A 27,143-nucleotide genomic window follows, 5' to 3' on the forward strand; every position below is an offset into this window, starting at 1 on the left:
CGTGGCTTCCAAGGCCATGCGCAGAGCATTCTAGTCTCCGCAGGGAATCGCCAGGTCCAGCTCTGAGCTGACGATCCCAGGGCCACCCTTCCTGGACCTGCGAGTTTACAGAAATGTCTTTTATCAGCCACCATTAAGGATGATGGCAATGGCCATCTCCCCAGGGACACTCGGAGACTCCACAAGTGCTTAGAGGTAAGGTAGGGTGAGGACATGTGGAGTCAATGAACCTTTATGAGGGAATTGGGGCTCAGAAAAAAAAAATCACACCTCTGAAGGATTTTTCTCAACTGGCCTAATTTAGACACAACATATACAAACACATCCCACAAAGATTATTTGGGCACAGAGCATGGGACAGTGGGATGGGGAGGGAACAGCATAATCATGGTCCTCAAATACTTAATGTTTGAGTAACAGCCCATAAATTCTTATTAAGTGAATTAACAAATAAATATAATGCACACTCTTGCCTATCACAGAAGTGGTAACAATTAGCATTTAAGCTTTCAGAAGGGATATATCGGGGTAACATAGAGCCGACACCATTGGCCACCAGGGACAAAGTCCCCTAGATGACTGTGGCCTCCCCTGTTAGTAACACTGTACGGACTTGATTAGCTTTTGCCATGGACTCAAGAGAACAGAGTCATTAACCCCATTTTACAGATTTAAAAAATTTTTTTAAAAAGAGCAAAGGTTATGCTTTTGATCACGACATATCTTGCCTGCCTGGCTGTGCCCAGAAGAGTGAACCAGGGGCCCCTGGGGGGCGAAATCAATTGAGCATCTGACTCTTGGTTTCAGTTCAGGTCACGACCTCAGGGTCGTGAGATCGAGTCCAGCTTCGGGCTCTGTGCTCAGCAGGGAGTCTGCTTGAGATCCTCTTTCCCTCTCCCTCTGCCCCCCACCCCGATCCCACGCAAGTGCATGTGTGTGCTCTCTCTCTAAACTAATAAATAAATCTTTAAAAAAAGAAGAGTGAACTAAAATCCTTAACCCCAAAGTCTGATGGGGAGAGACAAAGGCAATAATAACAAAGCAATGACAACAAAATTATACTGCGTTCTACTTTCTTTCCCCAAAGGGAATAAGCTTCCCTGATTTTTTTAACATAAAATAATTCTCATCACAAACTAGAAAATTAAGATCACCTATAATCACAGCACTCGGAGGTAATCTGTTCATGTTTTATTAAAAATCCTTCCAAAATTTTTAAGTGTGCTCATATGCCTTAAAAAAAAAAAAAAGTTTTATTTTGGAGTAATTTTAGATTTACAGGAAAGTTGCAAAGACAGTAGAGAGTTCCTATACGTCCTTCACCCAGGAAAGATAAAACGTCAGGGATATTTTCTGTAACCATGGCATATCTATCAAAACTAAGAAATTCACATGGACATGATACTGTGAACTACAGATTTCATGTGGATTACCCAGTTTTTCAACCATCTTTTTTCTGTTTTGGGATCCAGTCTGGAGCACCACACTGTAGGGCTCAGAGTTTGTAAACGGATTGTTTTCACTGAACAGTAGGCACCGTGAACATATTTCTAAGTCAACGAATAGAAATCTGTAGCATTATTTTCTGTAGCTTCCTAACACCATCCACTCAATGGCTGGGCGATCCCCCTCTTCTCGAAGGACACCCCGTTGCTTTCGGTTTTTCACTGTTCCATAAATGCTAATGCATGCACCCACCCATGCTGGGCATCTCTAATGATGGCGTCAGAATAAATTTCTAGAAGCACACGGAGAATGTGGCAAGGAGCGTGTCCTTTGAGGCTTTTCATGCATGTTGCCACACACTCTCCTCCCAGAAAGCCTGAGCCCATGTTCCTTATCACCCTTAGATGCGACACTTCAAATTCACCTGGACAAGAAAAGACTCTTCTATACCCTAGAGAGAAAACCGTGGGACTGGAAAGAGTTAATGGACATTCAGGACAGGCATTTTCCCCCCACCCCGCCCCACCCCCGGAAAACCAGACTCATCATTTCAAAGAACCACCCAGAAATTAAACCTTCATTCCCTTCAGCTCAAGCTACTCCCACTCTCCTCTCTCCGGGTCTGACAGGGAGAGGTATCTTCGGATCTTCGGCTTTTCCACCATGGAATTGCTTTTGGGGTGCGGGGGCAACCCCCACCGGGTTTAATTTCCTTCTCATCCCTCTGTAGTGTCTACGGGAGCTCCCTGGAGGAAAGCTTGAGCAGGCCTGGGCAGTAATGCATGCAACAGGAAGGACAAAAGGATTTGGTAGTCAGCAAAGCTGTAGGCCTTCTATTTTACTTTATTTATTTATTTATTTATTTATTTTTTTACAGTGAAAGAAATAAGGGGAGGGGTGGCGACCGCAAAACGGCTTGCCTATCTAGAAAGGGCTCGGCTCGCAGTGAGCCAGACCAGGAATCTGCCCAGCATGCTAACTGGAATCGTCTCTCTTCTAAAAGAAGCCCATATTTTATTTTGAGACTCCTGTTCTTCGATGCAAAACACTTTGTCCCCATGCTTAGCGCTGTAAAATGTTATATATTTGAGAAGCCTGCAAAAGAGGGTGGCAGGGAAGGTTTTGAGAAATGGAGCCAGACCCCATGCTGGGGAATTCTTAAGTGCCATCCTGGCCTGCAAAAAGAAAAAAGAAAGAAAGAAAAAGAAAAAACAAGCTACTGGTCAGAGGGAATGCTCTTCCATGCCAAGCTCAGCTTGAATTAATACACAACACAACCTCTTAAAGGGGGAAACACTGCTTTAAACTCAGAGTTTCTCCTCTCAACGCAACTGATTAAAAACGACAGGAAGTTCAGAATATTCTGGGAGGAAAAGAGCTGCAACATGAGATACTTTCTTTACCCCAATGTTTGCAATCTTGTCACTCTGGTCAAGGCCACACCTTCAGGTCAGGAGGGATCAAGTCTTTGCGGCAAAGGATGTCAATTCATTTCCCCAAGAAGAACAATGCCCAAGGTCTCCAGCTTGTCAGCTCCCTGGGGCCTCTGTGGTCTGGTTCTGTGGCTGGTAAAAACCCATTTCACTTTTGAATTCTGCCCAGAAACTACAAGAGGATCTTCCCAGGGAAAAGAAAAATCGAATTGGTAACAGGGATGTAGGGCCTGCCCCAAAGACTCCCTCCCTTCCCTACAGGGTCCCCTCGCTATTAGGGAGGAGAGGACTTCACCTTATGGAATCTGGTTGCAAGGAAGAAAAAAAAATAGGCTTTAAGACGAAGGGGACACTTTCCCTTGTTAGCTGATACAGTACTATAATAATTCAATAGGAGCGAGTAACCACACAGAGAAACTAAAGCCTTAAAAACCAAGGCACCATTATTCAGTGCGTGTCTTGCTGGGTGAAGCCCCACACTGCTGCTAACGGAGCCTTGTGAGGCCAGTTTGGAGATGTTTGACGTTTAGGTGATTCAAGCTACCAGCCTGAAATTAAAACCCAAGCCATGACAAGATCAGACCCTAGGATTCTAACCGCGGGAGGGTATCTAAGTGTGCCTTATCACGGAGCGGAATTTGTAAAGTGACCACGCTTTAACCAAAGCCCCGGGCTGTAGGCAACACTCCCTCCGTGTTGTGTGTGTTTGTTTTCTCTTAATTGTGAAGAGTTATGCATGCTCTGTAAGCACAAACTGTAAAAGAGGGAGGATACATGGACAGACCTTCGTACTGTAAATAAAACATGCTGTTGGAATCAAATAAAACTTGCAGCAAATTAGGCTTGACATTTAGGAATAACCATAGTGTTATTGCACTACACACGACTCCAGCATAAAAGACAAACCTCCCACAGAGGTGACTCAAAGTCAGATCTGGGGGTGTGGGGGCGGGGGGCAGATGGGGGGGGGGGGCGGGGGGGGGGGGGGACCTGGGGAGAGCAGAGAACTCCCTGTAAGTCCCTCTAGAGGCTGGATTAGAGAGGCTTTAGCCAGGACTCCAACTCGGGCAGCCTGGATTCCGAATGCCACCCCGGGGCTGTGTCACAGGATAAACAAAACCACATGACTCCTTCTCTCAGGGTTCTGATTCCAACCTCACTAGGTGGCATTGCTGAAGCCCGGGGAGTTGGCAAGGGGGCACCTGCTGGAAGGAAGGGGGCGGAGGACCTCAGAGGTCCCCTTCCTCCCCGAGTGTCCAGGTCAGAGAAGCCGGGAGGTGTAATACAAGGACGGCTGGGCCCCTCCTGCTTTAAAGATGCCAAGCTGCCTTCCTATCACCTGGAATCCCTCGACCTGTGTATGCCCTTGCATTTCAAGCTAATGTCTGCAGGAACCCTAGGGTGCCTTTGGTGGCTCAGAACTTAGTCTGGTTGTTCTATCCAGTGTACAGTTGACTTTCCGGGCCGGGATCCATCACAGAAGTGTGGGGAGTGATATATACGGACACGGGCTTCCAGAAAACCCACCCCCTTCTCCCTTCACCTGCTCTCGGGTCCCACTGCCGCCCGACTCCCCCTCCGCCCCCCACTGCCTGGACCTGAGGAAGGAGTCACATTTCCCATATCCCAGAGCAGAAAGATCAGATGGCAATCTGGAGTACAGGGCTCTTCAGGAAAGGAATACAGGGGCGGCCAGAACCCATCAAGTGGCCTGAGTGCTCAGTGCTCCTTGCAGCCGGGCAGAAAGGAACAAGGAAGAAAGAGAAGGGGGGGGGGCACCTAATCCCAAGGCTGGCTCTCTGTCTGTCCCTGCCCCTCTACCCTTCCAGAAGACAAGAGGAGTGATTTGACTCTGGGGTCGTCTCATCAGCCCTCCTTACTGGGCCCATCTAGAGGTGGGCAGTGAGAGGAGGCAGAAGGGAGAGACACAGCACCCCTGGATCGGCCACGCAAGCCTCTGGGCTGCAGCGAAGAGATGGTGTCAAGTACACAGCTGAGCCCCCATGCTCATCGCTCAAGAGGGCGGGGGCTCGGCCACCCATGTTCAGGGGGCCTGACTCTGCCTGTACCCAGCCCAGGCAGGAGCTGGGGTCTACCAGATGGCAGAAAGGCTGACTGCAGGAGCTCTGGGATCACTCATTTATGCTGGAAGATTCTGATAAGATTCTGTCCCTCTGCCTTCCCTCATCTAGCCCGATTCCAGAGAAACCCCGGAGCGCTCCCGTTACTGCAGGCGGGGTCTCTTTAAGCAGCCACTGCCAACGCTGTGGGGGTTTCATGGTGACTCAGCCTGGCCCCCGAGAGGCTGGATGCACTATCGCTCAGCCAGGATATGGCTGCAAGCCCACGAGCTGCTGGGAGAGACAAAGCCATTCTCTGGAGCCTTCTGAAGCACCCTCCCTTCAGTTTGACAGGCATATTGCAGCCCCAGCCACGCTCCCCAAGTGGACATTCAAAGGCTGGCTATGGTCTCTTGATGGCTGGAAGGCAAGACAATCGCCTGCCTTGGCCCCAGAAGGGAAGGCCGGCAGCCGCTGGGAAAGGCAGAGCGGGTCTCTGTTTCTGTCCCCCCTCCTGCTGAAGGCAGCTCAACTGAATGTGGACCGAGTTCTGCTTGTTTTCTCCTCAGGAGGCAGGGCCAGGGAAGGAACCAGCAAAGTGAGGCTAGGGAGCCTACAGCACAAAGGTGGTCCCAGAAAGTTCAGGAGCCCCGCTTTGATCGCGATTGGCCTATTTCCACCCGTTTCCAAGCAACACAACACGAAAACCCACTGGAACGTTATCACCGAGCCGGTGAACTGGAAGGCACTGGGGGTCACTGGGGCTCACACCCCATAGCACACTGCCTAGGGGGCTCAGACACGGGGAGAAGAAGACACAGCCTCTGCCCAGAGCTCAATGCCCCAGGAAACTCCTTTTACAGCTTAAGAAGAAAATGAGGTCCAGTCTCTTGAAGGCAGGATGAGGTCACCCAGCGAGGGGCTGAGCCAGGCCCGCCCTCCCCATTTCCTGGTCCCTGGTGTGGGTGGTTTAGGAAACTTCCAGGTAACTCAGAGCCAGGGTCAGCCTCAGGAAGCTGTGACAAGTCTACCTGAACCCATCCTGCTGACATACAATTTACCTCCTCCGGCTCAGCTCTCCGCTTACTGTCTTCCTTAAAATACCAGGGCAAACGCCTAGCAATTGTTCCTCAGTTCTCCCACAAGACACCTGTTTTTATTGGCCCCCCAAGGACCACTTTCTAATTATATCTGAAACAACTTCATCTCAAGGGCACTATCTTCCCAGTTGTGCAAATCAGCATGCATACCGGATACACGGGGCTCCCAATCGGATTTCAGGGGATGTTTCAGGAAGGGTGCCTTGCATTAAAAATGAAAATCCACTGAACACCAAAAAAAAAAAAAAAAAGGTGAGTGTTACTCAATTAGATCTCAATAAACCTGAGTTTAGAAAAAGATCTACAGGTTCATCCTTCCTAAAGAAAAAATGAACACACACACACACACACACACACACACACACACACAGACAACTAGGGAAAAAATACGAAGGAAATCTGCATCTTTTTGCTTGACTGAAATGTTAATAAGAAATAAAAAGCTGCCAAGAAAGCCTTCTAAGGAGCCTGCAGCTAGAAGCCCCGGCCTGGTTCTGCCCAGGTGTCCTGAAAGGCCCACGGAGCACCAGCCGAGAGTGGGAAGCAGGTGCCGGGCAAGGAGCAGCCACGCCCTCTCTTCCTATCACGAGACACACACAGGCTGAGGGCAAATGATTCACAGACGTGGGACCAAACCAAGAGGTTTCACAACAGCCAAAAAACGGAACCACCAACGCGCCCGCCAACATCCATCCCCACAGCCTGCTGTGCACGCTCACATAGTAGGTGTTCAAGAAACTTCACGGAATTCCACTGACCCCATGCCAGGCTGCCATGTAAGGGACCGGGCGCTCAGGGTGCATATCGACCCCCCCCCCACTTTCTGCAGCCCCTCTGTGTCACATGTGATTAATGAGTGCCGTGTCACCAATGTCCCAGGGGTCAGCCTACCGCAACGGGAACATGAATGAGTTGGGAATGGCCTTAAGAATTGAGATTCCAAAAATGGTGAAGCAAAAGAAAAAAAAAAAATGGGGACATTTTGTTTTGTTGCTGACTTGAATAGAAGCAAGGTTTTCTCCTTGTCACAGACCAAACCATGATCTGAGTTTAGAGCTTTTCAGAATCCTGAAAACCAGCAAATGCATCTAATTAAATGAGACCCCAAAGCCCTGTATACTTTCTAGAAGTTGCAGAATTCTAGAATGGCAAAGGTTAACGTGGGGTGGGGGCGGGGGCAAAATACTGATTAATGTATCCTAGATTTTATTAACAATAACCAATTACTGTACGTGTCCTAAATGCCAGGTTCTATACTCAGCGTGAAGTGATTTATGGTTAGTGCCACATTCACTCACCATAGAATCATCACACAGCCTTAAGGGAAAGGCATTGTCATCCCTATTTTATAGGTGGAAAAACTGAGATCATGCGGCTAAGAGATGACAGAGAGAAGACTCAAATGCCCGGCGGACTCTGAAGCCCACGCCCCTGATGTTGTTACCCCGACTCTCTGATTAAAAGTGAGGGCTCTTCCGGGCGCCTGGGTGGCTCAGTCGGTTAAGCGTCTGCCTTCGGCTCAGGTCATGATCCCAGGGTCCTGGGATCGAGCCCCGCATCAGGCTCCCTGCTCCGCAGGAAGCCTGCTTCTCCCTCTCCCACTCCCCCTGCTTGTGTTCCCTCTCTCGCTGTGTCTCTCTGTCAAATAAATAAACAAAATCTTTAAAAAAAAAAAAAAAAAAAAGTGAGGGCTCTTCCATGCAACGTGCTGAGCTCACTGTCCAAAGAGGAACTGGTCCTAGGACTTGTCAGATTTCTGATCCAGAGGATGGAAGGACAGTAGCACTTGGCTGGATCACAAGGATGCAGGGCTGCTCAGGAGAGGTCCCTGTCCACGCAGTCCTCCCCTGCCCCCGGGGCAAGCTCCAGACTTACCTCTGCCCAGCCTGGCAGAGAGCGAGGGTCTGGTAGCTTCACTGGAAGTCAAAATGGCCTCCCCAGGGAGACCGTGGGCCGTCTCTGGGGGGAAAGGCCACGGGAGGGAGAGATCAGAGGGTCAAGCCTTCCAGGAACAAGACCCAGGGGCTCCCCAGCAACTGTCCCCCTGTTCTTTAAAGGAGTCCCCACCCTGAGCAGAAGACACAAGTCAATCTCCAGCACCTTGAGAACATTATGCAAGGGGAAAAAGCCAGACACAAAAGGCCACAGACTGTGGGACCCTGTTTACATGAAATGCAGAGCAGGCAAATCCATAGGGACAGAAAGTAGATTAGTGGTAGCCAGGGGCTCGTGGCGGGAGGGAGGAGTGGAGAACAATGACTTAATGGGTATGGGGTTTCCTTTCGGGGAGCAGGGGCTTCAAAAAGTTCTGGAATAGATGGTGGTGAGCGTTGCACAACACTATGAATGTACTCAATGCCATGGAGCTGTACACTTTAATATGATTACAATGATACATTTCACATTATATGTATTTTACCATGACCTGAAAAAAAAAAAAAAAAGTGACTCTCCAAAGGATCCTTGAACTGATTCAGTCGAGCATGAAAGCAACCCACAGGGCCAGGTCTTAGCTTCTCTGAGACTCAGAACTGGATGTTCCCCCCACTAAGACCCTCCAATATATAAACTCAGTGTTTATAGAGAGGGTGGGGTGGACAGAGAGGGAAGAAAGAAGGCGTGCGCGGAGTGCTGGCTCCCTCCGAGGTGATGTGGGGAACCAGAAGACAGGGCTCCCTCCCCGGGCAGCCTCCCCCAAGGCTGGGGCAGCTCCAGACCCGTAGCCCCCCTACCCCCCCCCACACACACACACACCTGGCAGGCATCCTGGTTCCTTTCTTGGGACCGGGAGCCTGGTGTCCTTGGTCTGCATCACAGAGTCAACAGCAATCTATCTGCACTGGGCAAACAAGGCCGCGGTAAGTGGTGGAACTCTGACAATATTTAATGACTCAGGGGGTGGGGAGGCTTTGCAGGATGGAGGGCAACGAGGAAAGGAACCAGAGAGCAGGCAGAAAACTCCAGGGGAAATTCCATGGGGGGGAGATAAAAGGGGGCTGTAAAGCAATTTTGACAGGTTAACAGACAGGTAATATTCCAACGGTGTTGACTTAACCAGGCTAGCGCTCCATGCGGCAGCGATTAAGCCGAGGCACGAGAGCCTCAGCAGAGAAGGGTTTCAGGGAAACAAAGATCTAGTCAGAGAAAACCAAATACCGGCCAGTCAGATGCTGGCAGCCCCGCCTGCCTCTGCCCGCCGAAGCCATGGGAGATGCTTCCTAGAGATCAATCTGGAGAGAGAGCATCCTGCGGGATCTGGGCAGCCCAGCTGCCGCTGGGGACAGAGGGCCTGGCTTTTGACGCCTCCTCACAAAGGGCGGGGCCCAGGCGACGGGGCCCAGTGCCTGTCCTCCCTCCCACTGCAAACCAGACCAGTTCTGCCATCTCCTAGTCCTAGAAAGACAGCTTGCTGGTCCCACCCACCATCCCGGGGCTCCTGGCTCAGGACACGGTCAGCCAGCCATGAAATTCATGCCAACTCCCAAACCCCAAATACACCCCCTCCTGGCATTCAAACCCTCTGTTCTTCCCTCTCCTAGCTGCCATCCATGGGGTAAGTGCCCTCACCACGTCCCTGGGCCTTGATTTCCTCATCTGCAGAATGGGACAGAAATTCCCACAAAGCCGTTTAATGAACATGTTACTTATCATTAATCCTGTGTTAATGTCGTTGATACGAATATTAATGATACTGAATACATACTTATGAGGAAGAAAATAAACACCAGGGCTACACGAGGAACACGGCCTGGATCAGAGCAGGTACTCACTACATTTTAGATCCCTATTATAACTGCCTATGCTGCCCACCTGCCCAGATGCTGAATACAGCAGAACAACCGACGGGCTGAAAGGGGCTTAATTTTTTTTTAAATGTGTTAACGTTGTTATATCTCCACCCCTGCTCTCCTAGAATGGGGAGCCAGCTCCCCGTGGGGACCAGAGGTGTCACCTTGGCTGAAGTACCAGAGTGAGACACCCAAGACCCTCTCTGCTCTCTGAGTGCTTGGCACCGCTCTGAGCAACTTGATATGGTTCCATGAGCCTGTGTTCTGGGAGGACGTGAAAGTGTTCAAAGCCATTGAACCAGCACCTAAGGGGTGCCAAAAGTCTGACTTCATTTCCTACAGGGTTCCCTGGCCTGTGTTACAGGACACTATTTTGAGGTTGGATTATATATTTTTAGGTTATTTGGAAAGTCATTGTGGCTTTAAATAATAAAATTCTGAGTGACATCTGTCAGCCCCGATTACCAGGAGTCTGCTAAGCGGTGTGTTCTTTGTTTCTCATTTTTTAAAAGTGCAATGAAGTAAGTGTTACCTAGAAAGGTTCGTAAGAGTCTTCAGGGTTGTGTATTCAGCACTCTCCTGAAACGGGTCCCAAAGGCACGTACCAGAGACTGTGTTACAGGCCCGAGGAGGTATGCCCAAGAGCTGAGCTGGTCAACACTACCAGAAACACGATGCAAGGATCAGAACGCAAAGAGCCACAGGGCCAACTGGTCAACCTCCTGCATTTCATCAGTGGGGAAGCAGAGGCCCCAGGGGAGAGAGGCAGGTCTCCCCAAGGTGCATCCAGCACTTCCCGGGTTATTGGTCACTCGTTTCGTCTCGTTCCGTGACTTAAAGCAGCGCCCCGGTGAGGTTTGTCTCCTGTTGTATGGGCCAAGAAATCACCTCACAAAAAGGTTTCTTCACGTGGATCTTTGCCCCAACTCCCTTCACATGCATCTCTGCCCCAGCTCTTATTTTCAGGGTGCAATCATGATCCCTACTCAGAAAAGTGCATCTTCAGGACTACCTCTGGTTATTTATCATGTGAGTCGTACCTAGTACGGGACTGGTGGTTTAGGAACTAGCTGTGGCTGTCACAGCTTCAGTCCCAAGGGGAAGGTATCATTTGCAAAAAAGAACTTGGAATGTCTGGGTTCAGAGAGTCTCCTTCTCAGAGAGCAGGGACCCTTGCACCAAATATCTACCAAAATCCATCTGCCCCACACCCCCAGCTCCCTCAAATCACCACCAATCCCTGAGTATCCATAACCTGTTGATACCCCCCTCTGATAAACTCTAGAGGCACAGAAAGATTGTTTGCATCCAGGACCTTGAAGTAATAATATCTGTGAGCATCCAGAATGCTCTGGACACTCATCCAAACGGGACAAAGAGCTGCTAAGAGTCAAACTCAGCTTTTTTTTTTTTTTTTTTTTGGTGGAGGGGGAGGGAGAGGGAAAGGCTGCAAACAAAGTGCAAATTAACCTCTGACCATTACAATAATCTGGAGGTATGATTTCACAGAATCCTCCTTTTTCCCCAGAAAAAGTCTGATCGACACACACGTCTGTGTGAAATTTTGCTCACCCCCTCTCTCATTGTTCATCCCCTCTCTGAATCTGAAATTTTGTTCACCCCCTCTCTCTAATTTGGTGTCTAGCACAGGGAACCCATCAGTGAATGTTTGATGAAGAGGTGAATGGATTTGGAAGGTAAGCCTTTCAGGGAAAACTAGGAGGTGGATCAATGCACGTGACCTGAGCACACATTTTCTTATACAGATCAAGGGGCTGGAGATAGGCTGGGAGTTCCATTCGAACTGACAGGAAACCTTGTTTGACAGGTCTCTGGGCTTTGGGGCGCCTGGGTGGCATGGTCAGTTAAGCATCTGCCTTCGGCTCAGGTCATGTTCCCAGGGTCCTGGGATAGAGCCCCATGTCGGGCTCCCTGCTCGGCGGGGAGTCTGCTTCTCCCCCCCTCTCCCCCAGCTCATGCTTGCCCTCTCTCTCTTTCTCAAATAAGTAAATAAAATCTTTAAAAAAAAAAAAAAAAAAAAGGTTTCTGGGCTTTGAACCATCCTTCCCCATGAAGACCTCTGTGACACAGGAAGGGCAGGATTATTCTTCATATTTGACCAAGGAGAAAACTAGAAAACACAATGAAAAGCTTCCGTAGAGTCTCAAAATGAATTAACAGAAGAGCTGGGCCTGGCTTTCAGCTTGCTCACCTTCCTTGGTATTTTTAATTCCCTTAAAATTGCGTTTTAGTCTTTCTCAAAAAAAAAGAAAAAAAATACACACACACACACACACACACACACATATATGTATCTTACACATCACGTTAAAAGCCTGCAGACAATACTTACTTAGGGGACAATGATCCCACATTCCATCAGCCTTGCCAGTAGCCTCTGCCTAAACCACGTCACTGGTTGTGGCTGTGAAGCCCACAAAAACAATCCTAATCATATTTCTGGAAAGCTAGGAAAGGTGGCTTGCCAAAAGAGAGAAGTATTAGACCACACCTCAAAGCTTTCTGCACAACAAACACTGGAAACGAGGAGCTCGAGGGGCTATGTCCCCCAAAGAGCTTAGCTTCACCCATGCGTACTGTCCCCATCTGAAACACTGAAGCCACACCTAGAGGTCCCCCAAGGCAACAGGTGCATGGTCAGGAACATGGTAGGTGCTCCAGATACGTGAAATTAAGAAGACTGGGTCCGTGATGCACTTGCATTAAAAACTATGCTCCAAATGTGGTCTAACCACAATGGAATATTATTCAGCCCTGAAAAGGAAGGGAATTCTGACACATGCTACAATGCGGATAAACCTTGAGGACACTATGCTTGGGGAAATAAGTTGGTCACAAAAGGGCAAATGTTGTATGATTCCAGTTAAATGAGGCACTTAGAACAGTCGAGTCACAGAGAAACAAAGAATGGTGGTCGTCAGGGCGCATGGAGGGGGCACCGGGAATGGAGAGCTACTGTTTCACGGGGACAGAGTTTCAGTTTTGCAAGATGAAAAAGGTTTTGTGGGTGGATGGTGGTGATGTTTGCACAACCATGTGACTGCGCTTCCTGGCACTGAACGGTACCCATAAAAAGGATTAAAATGCTTAATTTTATATTAAGTATGAATGTCACCACAATTATAGGTAAATAAATAGTGAAAAAAGAAACCTCTATGCTCAAAGAGAAAGCTACATTTTCAACCACCTCATTCCCAACAGGGCAAGAAGCAGGAAAGACCTTTGAAAGACACCATTTCCAAGTCTTGGTGCCTATCCCGCATCTCTAAGTTTGCAAACACAAGGCAAGGAGACAAAACACAGGGCGTTAGAGCCCTCCCCAGCGCTCTGAGACTAACTACTCCTTTCATTTCATCAACTGATCACCAGGCAGCTCACTGGAGAAGCAGGCTCTTGAAGATCAACTGGACTCTTGAAGATCAACGTGGATCGTGGCACGTGAATTGTCCCTCGTCCAAAAGTCTGCCACTCTTTAAAGGGGGCAGAGGAAAATGAATTAAAAAACCAAGAAAGGAAAACAAACCAAAACAAGAAAGGACAAGTGACAAAGTATAGGTAGAGGACCCCTGTGGCCCGGGAGTAAGATTTCCAGCAGGAGGGACGGGGCTACCGGGGTGGAATGAGATGGAATGTGGGCTTCCTCTTCTCCTGCGGGGCAGGCAGGAGCTCTCTCCAGAAGAATACGTCTGACTGGCCCCTCTCTGTGAATTCTGCTCCAAGAAAAAGAAAACGTGTTTAACCAGAGATACAGGATAGAAAGGGCAGTTGGCTCTTAAAACCTGGGCCATGAACGCCCTCGAAGGTTGGTTTTTTGCCCTTAAAGAGAAATAAAATTTATGGTTTGTCAGATAAGTAGAAAGGAAAACCTTCCGGATGGAAACCTAGCCAGATAAAAGTCTACACATGAGCAAAACAGTTTTCTTAAAACACAGTGTCTAAATATCTCAGCCAAAAAAAGGTCCTGGGATCCACCAAGATTCATTCTAACTCAAACTGTAGCTCCATTTTAATTTCATTTCAGACATACTTCCACAAGAAGCCATTCCTTCTTTCTTTCTTGGCTGGGCTTGTCTGCTGACCATCTAGCTGTGAGCATGCAAACCTTCCTTCCTACGACAGAACACTACAATGAACCACGGAATGGTCATCTGGGGGGAGTGGGGAAGGATTGGCAAGATAGTACCTTCCAGATTGCTGGAAATATTCTATATCTTGATTTAGATGGTAGTTACATGCATGTCTACATATGTAAAAACTCATTAAGCTCTACATTTAATATTTAGTTACTTTACATGCATATATACACAGATTATTTTTCCACACACAGATTTTTTTTAAAGCCCCACGGGCTCTCCGAGAGCCAAGCTGTTTGTTAAAAAGGGTCCCCATCAACAGTTAATTCATTCTCCCAAGCTCCTACCTCTCCTCCCCTGAGCCCCACACTCCTGCTATCCAAGCTGGCGCTCCCAACAGGTCAGAAGGAGAGTAACTGAAACCCCAGTCAAACCCTGTTTGGATGGGGTTTGCAGGGCAGTTGATTGAAACATATGACAAAAGGAACTAGAGATTCTCACCAAACTCTCCCCAAATCGTGCTGAAATCTGTCACTCGAGAACTTTAACAAAGGTGTCCTCTTCCTGCATTAGAGGATGACATGGCGTGGACGTTCTCTTCTTGACGTGGCAGCCTTTCAGAGAGCAAAATCTGTCGGTATTGTCTCATTCAGACAATTCACTCATTCAACATACCAGATTTATCAGAAGACAGCGATATGACAACTATTTCTTACGCGTATGATTTTTCAGACCCCCTCACTGTCCTGGCTACCCTCCTCCAAATACACTCCAATTTATAGGACCCCAAAATAACCAAAGGCCCTTCGTGCTCTGTATGGCCCAGAATTGTTTGACTCTCTTTTTCATTATCTGGACACTGGAATTCTCTTGCCGCAGCTTGATGTTTTAATCGTATGACTGACTTCCAAAGATGCACCCCTTTTCTTCCCTTGTGCAATTGCGTAGGACCTAACATCGCTGAGTTTCGTCTTGCTGGTTTCATCCCATGGTCCCTGCCCCTGGTGGCCACTGGGAACCGGAATGTCTAGTGTACCAGCTGTCCTCCCAGCTTGGGGCCACCTCTGTATCTGAAAGCTCCAGTCTTCATCCAAACAACGGCAGATGCCCACATGGTCGAAAACCAGTCCACCCACCAGCACAACAGGGGATGCAGACACACTGAAGCCTTCTCCCATCCACCCTGCAATTCTTTATCTCCTCCAGAAGCACACCAAAAAGGACCATCATATTTCCTGAAATCAGGATGCTTGTTGCCCGCAACATTTCTCAACCCTGTACAACTATCAGAAGTGTGAGCAAGGTTCCAGACTCCCTTTCTCCACGTCCATCACCACCTCTCAACCCCCTGCTACACAATCAGGAGATTGTTCTCTGGTCTCGTGTACTTTTCTCTTCTGTCAACCCTCTTGTCCCCGTTGGTCTTGCTAATGTTTTTTCTGGGAAATGTAATGCTTTTGTTTGATGTAGTGACCATCCTGATGTGGGTCACACTCAGCCCCTGGGTCAGTACGAGCATGTATTTGATTCAGAACCAGAGGCAGGGTCCAGGGCTGAGGTTCAGAGTTGGTGCTGGAAGCATCTCAGCAGAAAGTGATGTGCCCTGGGAACATGGGCTAAGGCTGGCTCTGGGGTGTAGACACAGAGGTCTCCCTGAGACCCATCCAACCCACACCCAGCTCCCTCTGTGATCACCCAGAGCCTTCATCTTCCTGAACTCGCAAACCCTCACTCTCATGCCCCGCATTCCACCAACTAACTTTGCCCACTTTCCCGATGTCATCTTGCTTCTAAACAGCCCTTGCAGTTGGTCTACCTAAGCTGGGAGGTGCCCCCACCTCCTTGTTTCCCCCACATACACACACACTCTCTAGCCCCCTCCACGGAACACACCCGGGCTCACATAGAGGAAACCTGGTACCGCACTGCACAGGGGTCCTAGACCTGGGCTCCTGCAGAACTCTCCTCATCTTTCCCTCCATTGTCTCAATTCCCAGGCTGCCCCCTCACAAACCCAACACCATTCATTCATTCGATGCTTCTTCAGCTCAGACCCACTGATCTGGCTCCTCTTCGGCCTCCTCCCAGGACAACTCCTGCCCCAGCGAATTGCATGTGCTCTCCTTGGCTGGCATTTTCACAGACGGTTAGGGGAGCAGCATCCCTCTCAGGCTCACCCATCTCTGGGGTAACAACTCTCGTAGAGGTTGGGGCCCAGACCTTTCTGGCAAGGCCCATCTCCCTCCTGTCACACCCCTCCCCCCCACGTTGTCCTGGACCCTGTGTCTCACCCGTGTCAGCCTTCCCTCTTGGGAACCTGATCCCGTGCAGACCAGCCGCCCATCAGACGAGCCCCCGTCTGCCTTCGGCTTCCTACGTGCCATTCCCCGCTCGTGATGCTCAGTCTCTCCCTCTCCTGCCCACGTGCTTCCACGACGCCCAACGGTAACCAGAACAGCGCAAACGCCCCACGCGTACCAGGCACCCCCGGCCCAAGCGCTGTGTGATCAGTACCCCGTTTCATCCTGACAAATGTGCGTGCCAACTTGAGTCTACCCGTTGTACAAGTGAAGACACGGAGACAGAGAAGCTGAATCACTTTCCTAAACGTACACAGCTAATGTCTAGGTCGTGAACTTGAAGGGAGAGAGTATTTTAACTTCTCAGACTTCTCTAATATTTCATTTATTCAGTAGGCACTGACTCAGCTTCTCCTTTAGTACATATCCCCTTTCTGAGGGGCGGGAAATGACGCCGGATCCGTGCCGGCCCCTCCCCTGCCCCCCCCCCCCCCCACCGCCGGGTTATTATCCCAGCCCTGCTTTCAATCTAGGAGACAGAGGTGACGTGTTGGCCTTCCTGGAAGCTGTCTCTATTTGTAAACTGCGGACAATACGACCTACCTCCCAGGGTCGTCCTCTGAGTGCTGAGATAACACTCTTCGCCCAGGGCTCAGTACACCTTAGGTGCTCAAACAATGCTCACTGTATGTACTATACCTGCTTACTAGGGCCAGTCCCCAGCACAGCCCCTCTGACAGGTCCTCCAAGTGTCACCCATTGGAAGTCACGTGGGAGAAGGACCAGCCTGTCTTTGAGGCTCACACCATGTTACCTTGGAGCATCAAAGGAGGATTCATCCTTAAAGTCCATACAAGGGAAATACACCCACTGGGTAAACAGAGGCCCTGGGAGCCGCAGCACCCCCTTGCCCACCCCTTCCCAGAGCGGCTGTTCCCCTCAGACTTGGAGATTTGCATGCCTCATTTACTGCACAAAATAGAAAGAGTAGCCCTGTTTCAGTCAAAGGCATTCATTTGTGGTTTTTATTTATAATCCTGCACATGTTTGTGCACAAACAGACACACCAGCCAGGAAGCATGGGCCCAGGTGTGTACACACACACACACACACACACACACACATACACACACACACCACCCCCACCCCACCCCCCGGGGCGCAGCAAGATTCATTTGTAGGAAGGCACAGGTAAAGGTAAGTCCAGTCGCTGTTTCCACAAGACAAGAAGCTATCAACCTTCCCACCCTAAAATAAACATCTAGTCAATTTCATCAACTCTCAGGCACAGTACTGCTCACGGTATAAACTCTAGCATGTTTCTTGCTTTGCTCTTAATTAACCTGAGAATTTGGAAAATGGAGGGACAGCAAAAGAGAATGACACGTGGCCTCCGGAACTGACTGACTGCCCAAAGCAGCCCCACCCGGACAGAACGGGAACTTCGCCGCCCCCCCCCCCCCCCTGCTATTTGGGAAACGCTGGGTCTGCACAATCCACTGAGGGACCCTGTAACGCTGGGTGTTCAGATCATCTCACAGGGGTGGGGCTGGGAGACAGAGAAAATATTCCTATTGATATTTTTTCACTCATGCCTGTGGACCAAGAGGTAGCAGAAGAGATAGATGGAGCGCAAGCAAGGACCCAAGTGAGGTTATTCTATGTACTTGAAAACCCCCCCCCCCCCCCCCCACTGGTTGAAATCCTGTAGCTGATGCGATGCTTCAAAGTAACTCTCTGTCAACACATTTGTTTCTTTTTTCATTTTGATTATCTTGCAGGACGTGGGCTCCCTGGCTATCCCTTCTTTATCATTTCCATCTCTTCTTTCAAAAGAACGGGAGGTCCTCTCCCTTCCACCTACATAGGCACTTTATGAACAAACAAATAGACAAAGTTCCTTGCTGGAGCTATCTGGAGCACCCCCCCACCCCATGTTAGGAACAAAGCCTGAAACAATGTTGCAGGTTGCAGCTCCTAAGTAACCCAAATGGTGGGAAGATTTTTGTTGTGAGCACAGAAGTCAACTGAAAGAAATGGAGAATGTTCTCTGGCTAGAAGGGTCTGTGCCTTTTAATTAATTAATTTAATAGAGAGGGGGAGGTCAGGAAGGAAGCACCCTTTGTAACTTCTCAGGCAGGGCTGGGGTTTGGGACAAGAGGGCACTGGAAACACACAATGAGTATACTGTGAAATGTGACATTTCACGGGGGAATAGGTTGCAGAATTCCCAGGAATTTTGAGAATCAATAAAGGTGACTTCCAAGAAATTTCCAGGCTGCAAAGTAATGCCCAGGCCAACTCACTAGACCTCTTGAGAATATCCATTCCTTTTTGTGTCTATAACATCCCAGGAGGGTTTTGATGTTAAAACTTGAAAATTCCTTAAAGGATAACAATGTCTTCTGTATCTTGGTTGTGTATCTCAATTTCAAGCTCCCCTCGGATCCATCCGTTCTGGCCTCTCCCTCGACCTCAGACAAAGCCCTCCCAATAAAGCCCCCTTCCAAACTCTGAGATATGTAGGAATGCTTTCTGTCAAGTTTTCCTTTGACAACTGTCATCATAAAGTTTCTCATGTTACCACCAAGAAATACATTAAGGATACAAAAGGAAGGAAGAAAAACTCTCACAAGGAGAGGAGGGAAATGATGATGTTCTCTTAATAGTAGAAAGACTGAGCAAACCTTTTCTTAGAGCGTTCCTTCCTAGCACCCAGCTCTGCACTTTACCTGCCCTATCTCGTGTTCTCTTCCCCCAGACCCGCACCCCTGGTATATGCCCAAGCTCCGGTGTTGCTATTCCTTAAACTCTCCCTTCTAAGCCCCTGGGCTTCTGCACACTCTGTTCCCTCTGCCTGGAATGCCCTTCCCCTCTCTCTTCCTCTTGGAACAGCTCTCATCCTTCAAGGCCTATTGAATGAATATCCCTGACAATGTCTTCCTGCATCACACATAGCTCGGCAGAGCCCTAGAAGCCCAGACTTCTCCCTTCTGCCACTGACCACACACCCCCGTAATTTCTGGCTCCCAAGTCAGCCTGCCTACTACCTGAGGACTGCCCTCGAGGGCACATATCTGCAGGCGTCTTTGTGTCCCCAGCACGCAGCACTGGGCCAGGGGGATAGTACATACCCAACAAATATTTGTTGAATAAATTAACAGATGAATAAATTTCTCCCAGGAAGATCTACAGATAGAAGGGTTTCTTTTCTTAAACACAAAACACGCATCAAAACTCATTCCAGGTGCAGATGTTTACAAGTGTCAGACCCACACCTCCACCTGAGGGCAGTCTGCGGGGATGGTACTCAGCCTGCGATTTGCTCAAGCAAATCTCTCCGCTGTCTAGCTCGCCCAAGCAAACACCTGCTCTGCTTTTCACTCTTGCTTACTTACAATCTTCAGAGAGTGACCTCTGCTACGTGAAGGAACTCGGGAAGGGGGAGGGAGGGGTGCAGGAGAAGTGTATTCACCTAAGGCTTGAGTCCGAAGCCCAAGCAAGCGTCATCTTGGCTTCTCATGCCTCGATCCAAGGAGAAGAGAGTCTTCGGGCAGGAAAACGCAGGCGGATGAAGCCAACTCCGGACCCGAGTCAACAGGCGGGGAGAAGGGCAGCGAGCTCTTCCTGCTTGCGACATCCAGAGATGAGCGGACTCAGGTATGTGCACATGGCTGTCACCACAAGGTCAGTGGGTTATGTCTTAGACACTCTCCTGCCTGCAGATCCCATGGGGACGCAGAAACCCCAGAGGGTCCGACCACAGCACGTAGCTGTCCGGCTGGTTTTTGAATAGCTGCCAGACGACAAAGATCAAATCTCAGGAGACAAACACATGCTCCTCTGTCATCTTTGCCCCGAGGGCTAGTCCACACTTCCCCCTTCCTTAGCACCCCACCCCCACCCCCGGGAGCAAGGCAGTGGGCTCTGGCGTCAGTCCAATGGGGCATTTCTAGCTGGAGCAGGCTCTCAAGGGGGTCAAGCTGAGCAAGCCAGTCATTTCCTTGCTTGGAGCCCCTCCTGGGGGTCATACCCCTGCCTCCAGACCCCAGTATCACCTGGTGCTGAGCAGGAAGGGCACTTCCTCTCTAGAGAGGCAGACTGATGAGAGTCAGGCTCTTGGTTCTGCCGCGCCAGCAAGCTGTGTGACCTGGGGCAAGTTGCTTAACTGCTCGGAATAAGCTTCTTCGTTCATAACATGTAAATAACTCCTACCATCCAGAATTGTGAAAGATCTCAGGATAACGTATGCAGAACACCATCCGGGCATAGCGTGTAGTCAATAAACAGCAGCTATGACTTAACAGTATTTACACTGAGCGTCTGACGATAAGCCTGGGCGGGCAGTCTCTCACAGTTTCTATGAAGTACTGTGCCCGGCTGCGGCTTCTCGGGAATACCGTGCCCTCGCTGCACGCAGCAGTATGCATCGGGACCCACACACCTGCTTGTGCGCGGGGTCTCTGGGGCAGGCCCCCAGGAGTCACGCTAACACAACAGAAGCCTCGGCCTCACCACCTGAGACAGATAGGAAATGCCAGCATCCACCCAAAACCATTTTCCTCACGCTTCCCCAGACTTCCACCGTGGGGCTGTTTTTAGAGCGAAAAGAAAGGCCAGCGTCTCCATCCCGGCAGTAAATCCCCAGGCCAGCCCCAGGCATCATGAGAACAGTGATAATCCTCACCGAGCACAGAGTTACCTGTGGGAACATCGGGGGAATGTGGGACCCCCCCCAATGTGTGTTTTCAGGGTGGGACATGGGGGGATTCAAGGGGCCATCTCCGTCTGCCTGGGGCCACCTGTGGCCTTCACGGGCTATGACTCTCTTCCAGCTCAGCCGGACGTGTATCCCGTCAACAACCTGTGGTGTGTGTGTGGGTGTGTGTGTTTTCTCAAACTACTGTACCGTGCTCTCTCCCACGCTTTGTCACACAGGCTGGATACCTCAGACAGCAAATCCTCGGGAGAAAACTGCAGTCCAGCCGGCTAGCTCTAGGAAACGGCTCTCTCACCGGGTCCCCTCCCTCCAGACACCTGGCCCGGCAGACAGTAACATCCCCCTGGCTGAGTCGGGTCCCCACGTTTGCCTGCCGTGTGTCTGCCTTCCTCTTGCCAGCCACCAGGCCACAACCCTTCATCGCCCTCGTCATCCTCACCGATGGCTGGGCTGAAGGCACGCAATGCTCCCCGAAGACTCTGCTTTACGTAAAACTGGCCGGCACTCCAGTGTCGGCTCAGGCACCGCCCCTAAGCCTGCCCCGGAGAGTCAAATGCAAGGACTTTTTGTTCTTTAAAGCATCTGAGGGACCACAGCAGCAAGGAGACAGAAGGCAGTTGCGGGGGGGAGCCCCAGAAGTCACCCCAGGCCTTGCATCCTGCCCTGGAAGGCTTGCTCTTCCTCTGCTTCTCCCCACCCCCGCCCCCGCCTTCCTTCCGGGGAGATGCTTTGTCTACCTGATGCCCTGGGTCACATCTTCTGGCTCCTGCGCACTTTCCACCTTCAGGGGTGGGGATTCTCCACATGCACAATGCATGTTCTCTCTCTCTCTCTCTCTCTCTCTCACACACACACACACACACACACACACACACACATCCGTGGAAGGCATGCTCTTCCTTGGTGGAAATGAGATACGGTGGAGACCTTTGTTCATGTCTTATGACCACTACTGTGCATACTCGTTACTGAACACTCTGCTCCCTTATTCAAAGCCCCTGGGTTGTTTTCTTGTGTTGTTTCAGAAACAGGAAGTGGATCCCATGACTTCTGGAGGAAGAAACCCACAAAGCTCCAAACCCGAGATCCTTGGCAAGGGGTGGGATGCGCTGCCATCTGACTGGCTGCCTCCCACGTAGGAGCGTGCGCACGGAAGGGGGAGTGAGGGGAGAGGGACGTTGGGGAGGCTGGGGGCACAGCCACTCATCAAAACGTGTCGGAGTCGAGCTCAGAGGCTCCAGTGCTTGACACTAGATGACTCTGGGCACAGTAGCAATGGCCTGTCTAGGTGTCCGTTCCCCACGTGTCTGTCGTTGGGGTCCTGTGAGAATTCACTAGAATAATCTAGGCAAAACCCTTACGCAGTGGGTGGCTCATGGGAAGCATCTAAGAACTACCAGCTTTTAAGAAAGTATCCTCCAGGACTTGAGCTGTCCTCACACCAAGCCTACGGACTGGTCGACGATTCTGGATTCTCCGGATAAGAAAGCCAAAACCGAGAGGGTCGTGTGATTCCCCCAGGAACACAAAGCTGGAGACAGGCAAAGCCGGGCTGTGACTTCTGGTCAGTGTGGCTGCAGAATGCTGTCCTCCCACCCCCCGGTCCAGCTTCGGGGCCACCGGAGGCACAGGGGACCTGAATGCCATCTGGGCCATCACGGCTCCATTTCCTTTGTCCCTGTCCCCTGCCATTTCTTCCCAGAGTCCTGAGAAACCACAGGACCCGTCGTGCCTCCAGGAGGTGGCCAGGCAGTGTGGCAGCAGCAGGAAAAAAAGAAAGTAAAGAGAGAAAGAAGACAAATAAAAGAACATTTCCCTTCTGGTGCCCCGTTGCCCTCAGGGTAGGGGACCAAGCAGTACCAGCTGCAGCCTTTATCTGTCCCTGCCCTGTGCGGCTCCAGGCGGGAGCACAAGCTCGCTGAGTCCTGGGTTTGGACAGGCCAGGTGGCTGGGGCAGCCTTGAGGGAGGGCAGGCGGACCTGGGCAAAGCATCCTGACACCCCCGCCCCCCCCCCACACACACACAGGCCTTCCGCTTCTGCCCCGGGATCCTGCAGACGGACAAGGGCCTGCATCGGGGACCCCCGGGCCCCGCCTCTTGGTCCCCAGACCCGGGGCAGCCTGGAGAGGCTCCAGCCTGTGCACAGGTGCCCCGAGGTTCTGCGAGGCCAGCCCAGAGCTCAGGGGCCTGAACACCCTGCGCTGGGTGTTCCAAGAGCTGCCGAGTTCAGTGGGGCTGCTCACTCTGCAAATCGAAATGGGGTCGCTCTGGCCTTCCGAACGAACGTGTCGCATCTTCCCAACTCTGCCCTCCCTGGAAGCTGCGGCTCAGTCATCCTCTCCCAAACGTCTGCAGCTCGGCTTCTAGGAGACCTTTTCATGCAGACACCTCGCTGAGAGCCGTCTGCACGTAAAAGTTCCAAAGTGGACCTGCTTGAGTTCAGCTTTCCAAAAGCTGGCTTGCCCAAGGAAAAAAGGACTTGGTGTATTAAATTAAAAAGCAGGCAACCAAACCCAGGAATCGACGTTAGGGAGGACGGATCCATGTGATGACAATTTCTATCTTAGAAGAAGATCCTGAAATAGAAGTCATTTCTGGGTGAAAAATCATGAATGCTTTCTATTTCTTCCTCTGTGTTTGTCACTGTCTTATAAAAGTGCACTGTAGCATGTCAGATCCAAAGTCCACTTTTAAAAAGCTTCCTTTCTTCTTCTTAATTTTCTTCTTTGCTTTCCGTGCTAGCCAGCTTGCTTGCACTTTATATTCAAACACCTTTCTCTCCCAAACACCAGCCCTGAGGAATTTTTTTTTTTTTTTTTTGGAGCAAAGTTAGAGCCACAGGAAAGCTTTTGAAAAGAGGAAACAGGCCAGCCCGGCCATTTCTGCCTTCAATTCCTCCCCAAAATCAGCACAGAGATTAAATTAAATTGTAGTTCTTCAGCAGGCCCGGGGGGCTTGGGGCGACGGACCCGGGAAATAGCTATTAGTAAGACCGCAGAAACGTGGTGCAGGCAAGCAAACAAAACAAGAAAAAAATGAAACATGTTTTACGAAAAAAAAAGTCAGGGGCCAGGAGCCTCTGCATTGCCAGGACGAGGGCAAGGGCAAGAACCCCAAAGTCCCGAGCTTCTCCCATGCGGGGTGTGGGTGGGGCGGCGCTGGGCCCCGGGCAGCGGGCTGTGTGCTCCCGGGAGAAGCGGCCGGGGGTCCGCGCCGCCAGCCGAGCCGGGGAGAGCCGCCAGGCGCCCAGGGTGACCGGCAGCACCGGCCGGGGCCGCCAGCAAACCCGCCACCCGCGCCTGGTGGAGCCACAGCGCCATCAAGCGGCCACCCGGAGAACGGCCGCGTGGGGCCCGGGAAAGAGGTCCAGGGCTCCCAGCCCCGAAAGGCTCTGGGGGAGGGTCTGGAGCCCGGGCCTGGGCCTGCCAAGCTGTCACTCCAGGCCCGCAGGCAGGAGCCTGCAGACGGACACCAGCTGTCCAGGCGCACCACACAACCCAGGGCTGGCCAGGAACCGGCTGCCCTGGAGGATGCTCGGGGGCTGCTTTTGCAATCCCAGACCCACCCTCTCCTCCAGCAACTTGCTCCAAGTTAAAAAGGATTGTTTCCCAAGAAGAGTGGGGCCAGAGCAAAGCGGAGATCTGATGGGCAGCAGGGCTGCTGGTTACACCCTCGGGGGTTGTGCGGAGACACACAACAGCAGTGAGTCAGGTACGTGGCCCCAGGCCTGTGTGACAGGCCACTCAGTACGTGTTCCCGGAGAGTGGGCTTGGGTCACAGCCCACAGCCCTGCAAGGGCCACAAACGCGGACGCCATCTCTCCTGGGACACGGCATATGATTGTGTGTGTGTCCCGGGACAGAATCTGGTCCTCCGAAACAGACCACGGGGGATCGCAGGAGAGGAACACATGCCCTCCATCCACAAACCGCAGCAGGAACCCAACACAGGAAAATGACAAATCCTCAGAACCCCAACCAGGAAAATACATTTTAATAAGAATATTATGTAACAGGAAATCATAGCAAAGGCACGGAGTGTTTGCTACGTGTGAATGACCGTGCTAATTCCTTTATACACACTATCTTACTTAATCTTGCAAACTACCTTAGTAGATTTCACAGAAAAGGAAAGGGAAGTACTCCGAGGTTAAATAACTTGCCCAAGTTCTGCGGCTGATCAGCAAAGCTTTGCCTGGATCTCAGAGCCCAGAGCCTGCTCCCTTTCTTATTGCCTCCTGAACCCCCTCCTTCCATCCAGCCCCCGTCTCCCAGGGGTGGATTCAGATTTAGTGGGACCTGAAGCTTATTCCTTTTTCTGGAGGGAGGAGCAGCTTCTTTAAGAAGAATAATGAGGTTTAAAATACACAGATGAGAGATGCATAGCTCAGTGCAGGGTGTAGAGGGCCCGTGCAGGTGAGGGGCTGTTGCTTCATTACCTCCAAGGTAGATCCACCTCTGCTCTCCCCCACCTCCCCCTGCAGCCGGTTTTCCTGCCAACCCCGCATCCACGCCTCCCAGCCACGGCTCTGGCCTCTGCAATGGACAGCCATGCCCCACCTGTGCCTGAAAGTGCTTTGACTCAAGGTCGCCAGTGACACCCCAACTGCCAAGTACAATGAGTGCCCTGCTGCCCCACCCCCCTGGAAGAATTCTGCCCCCGACATTTCCCCTCCTACAAACTCTTCTCCTCGGGGATCCTGGACACTACATTCTAGTTTTCCTCTCAACGTCGGCCGCTGTTCCTCTTTGTTCCTCACTGGTGGAGCTCCGGTCACCTGCTCCTTCAATGTCCAGGTGAGCCTGGCAGAGGACAGAGCACAACCTCTGAAGTAGCCAGACCCAGGATTAACCCCCGTCCCCGCTTAAGAGCTGTGTGGCCATCAGCAAGTCGGTCACCCTCTCTGAGCCCATTTTCTCTTCTGTATAATTGGGATGAAATGCCATAAGTTATTTAAAAGCTTAAATGACATAATATACGCAGAGTGTTTTGTAGGATGCCCAGCACACAGTAGGGCCAGTGTCAGCCCCAAAGGCCAGTCCATCTCTCTGTCCGAGGCCTTAGATGACCAGTTCCAGCGCCTGCAGAATCACCTCACCCGTGGTCCCTCTGAGGACCTCGTCTTGTCTCAAGTGCTCATGGCATCACCCTCAAGCACGTGCCCTCCCTTTGCTGATTTCTGAATGGCACAGGCGACACTATATGGAGACAAGAAACCCAGGATTCATCCCAAATCCACCGTCCACTGCACCAACAGTCTCCCTGGGATCCATCAACCACGCCAAGGATCTCCCTCCCTCAGCCCGTGCCCTCCCCTCTGGCTCGTGCCCAGGTTCTCCTGATCTTGCCCCAGACCTCTGACCAGCCTCCTACATGATTTGCATCCCCGCTGCCCCCGCCTCCGCTGCCCCCAACCCATCCTCCTCACCAGAAGGGCGAGCTTCCTCAAACACAGTTCAGATTATGCTATTTCTCTGCTGAAGACGCAATGTCTGCATTTCCATCAGTGTAAGGGTCAGCCGAGCCACAAAGCCCAGGACTGTGAGACTCCTGTCTCCCCTGTGCCTGCCTCATTGCCCCTTAAAGCCCCCTGCTTTAGGATTACGATTATGATTCACTCAGACATCCCAAACTATCTGCATTTCCCAAACGTGGCACCAGGCTCCTCTCCCCTCTGTGCTTGTACACACACTATTCCATCACCTGGCAGGAGGTCATCACCTCCTTTCTCTGCCAACTACTGTCAGAGCCCATGCAAATGTCACCTCCTCTTAGAAGCCCTCCAGGATGCCTCCTCAAAAAACAGACCAATTCCCTCTGTATCCTGTGTGTGCCCCAATCGCGGCACTAGTCAAAGCCTACAACATTCGGATTTATTTCCTGTGTCCCGGGCTACGTGGTGAGCTTTCTGAGAGCAGTACCATCTTGAAAGGTGAGAGAGTGCCGAGGTCAAAAGGGTGAGTTCTGGAACCAGACACCCTGGGGACAAGGTACAGCGCCTCTCGGTGCCTTCACTCTGTCATCTGTATCGTGGGATAAGGGTGGGGTTCCCCTCAGAGCGGCGGCGGGGGGCGGGGAATAAACTGGCTTAGAAAGACCTGACAGGGGCGTCTGGGTGGCTCGGTCGTTGGGCGTCTGCCTTCGGCTCGGGTCATGGTCCCGGGGTCTTAGGATCGAGCCCCGCATCGGGCTCCCCGCTCA

General features: G+C 51.1%; 1 protein-coding gene and 1 long non-coding RNA gene across 3 annotated transcripts in view; one reads left to right on the forward strand and one right to left on the reverse strand.

Annotated features, from left to right (window-relative positions):
- Positions 1-27,143, reverse strand: part of LOC116647858 — a 145,910-nt gene that overhangs the window by 82,322 nt on the left and 36,445 nt on the right. The gene's annotated exons all lie outside the window — the stretch shown is intronic.
- On the forward strand, positions 19,705-27,060 carry LOC116647857. Its single transcript, XM_032429441.1, has one exon. It carries the CDS (start codon positions 23,978-23,980, stop codon positions 24,965-24,967), a length of 990 nt encoding a protein of 329 aa, XP_032285332.1. The 5' UTR covers positions 19,705-23,977; the 3' UTR covers positions 24,968-27,060.

Source organism: Phoca vitulina, unplaced genomic scaffold (assembly GCF_004348235.1).
Source record: "Phoca vitulina isolate PV1807 unplaced genomic scaffold, GSC_HSeal_1.0 scaffold41, whole genome shotgun sequence".
Lineage (NCBI taxonomy): Eukaryota > Metazoa > Chordata > Mammalia > Carnivora > Phocidae > Phoca > Phoca vitulina.

Coding starts and splice junctions, on each gene's coding strand:
- LOC116647857 (XM_032429441.1), top strand. CDS start 23,978: ATGAAACATGTTTTACGAAAAAAAAAGTCAGGGGCCAGGAGCCTCTGC.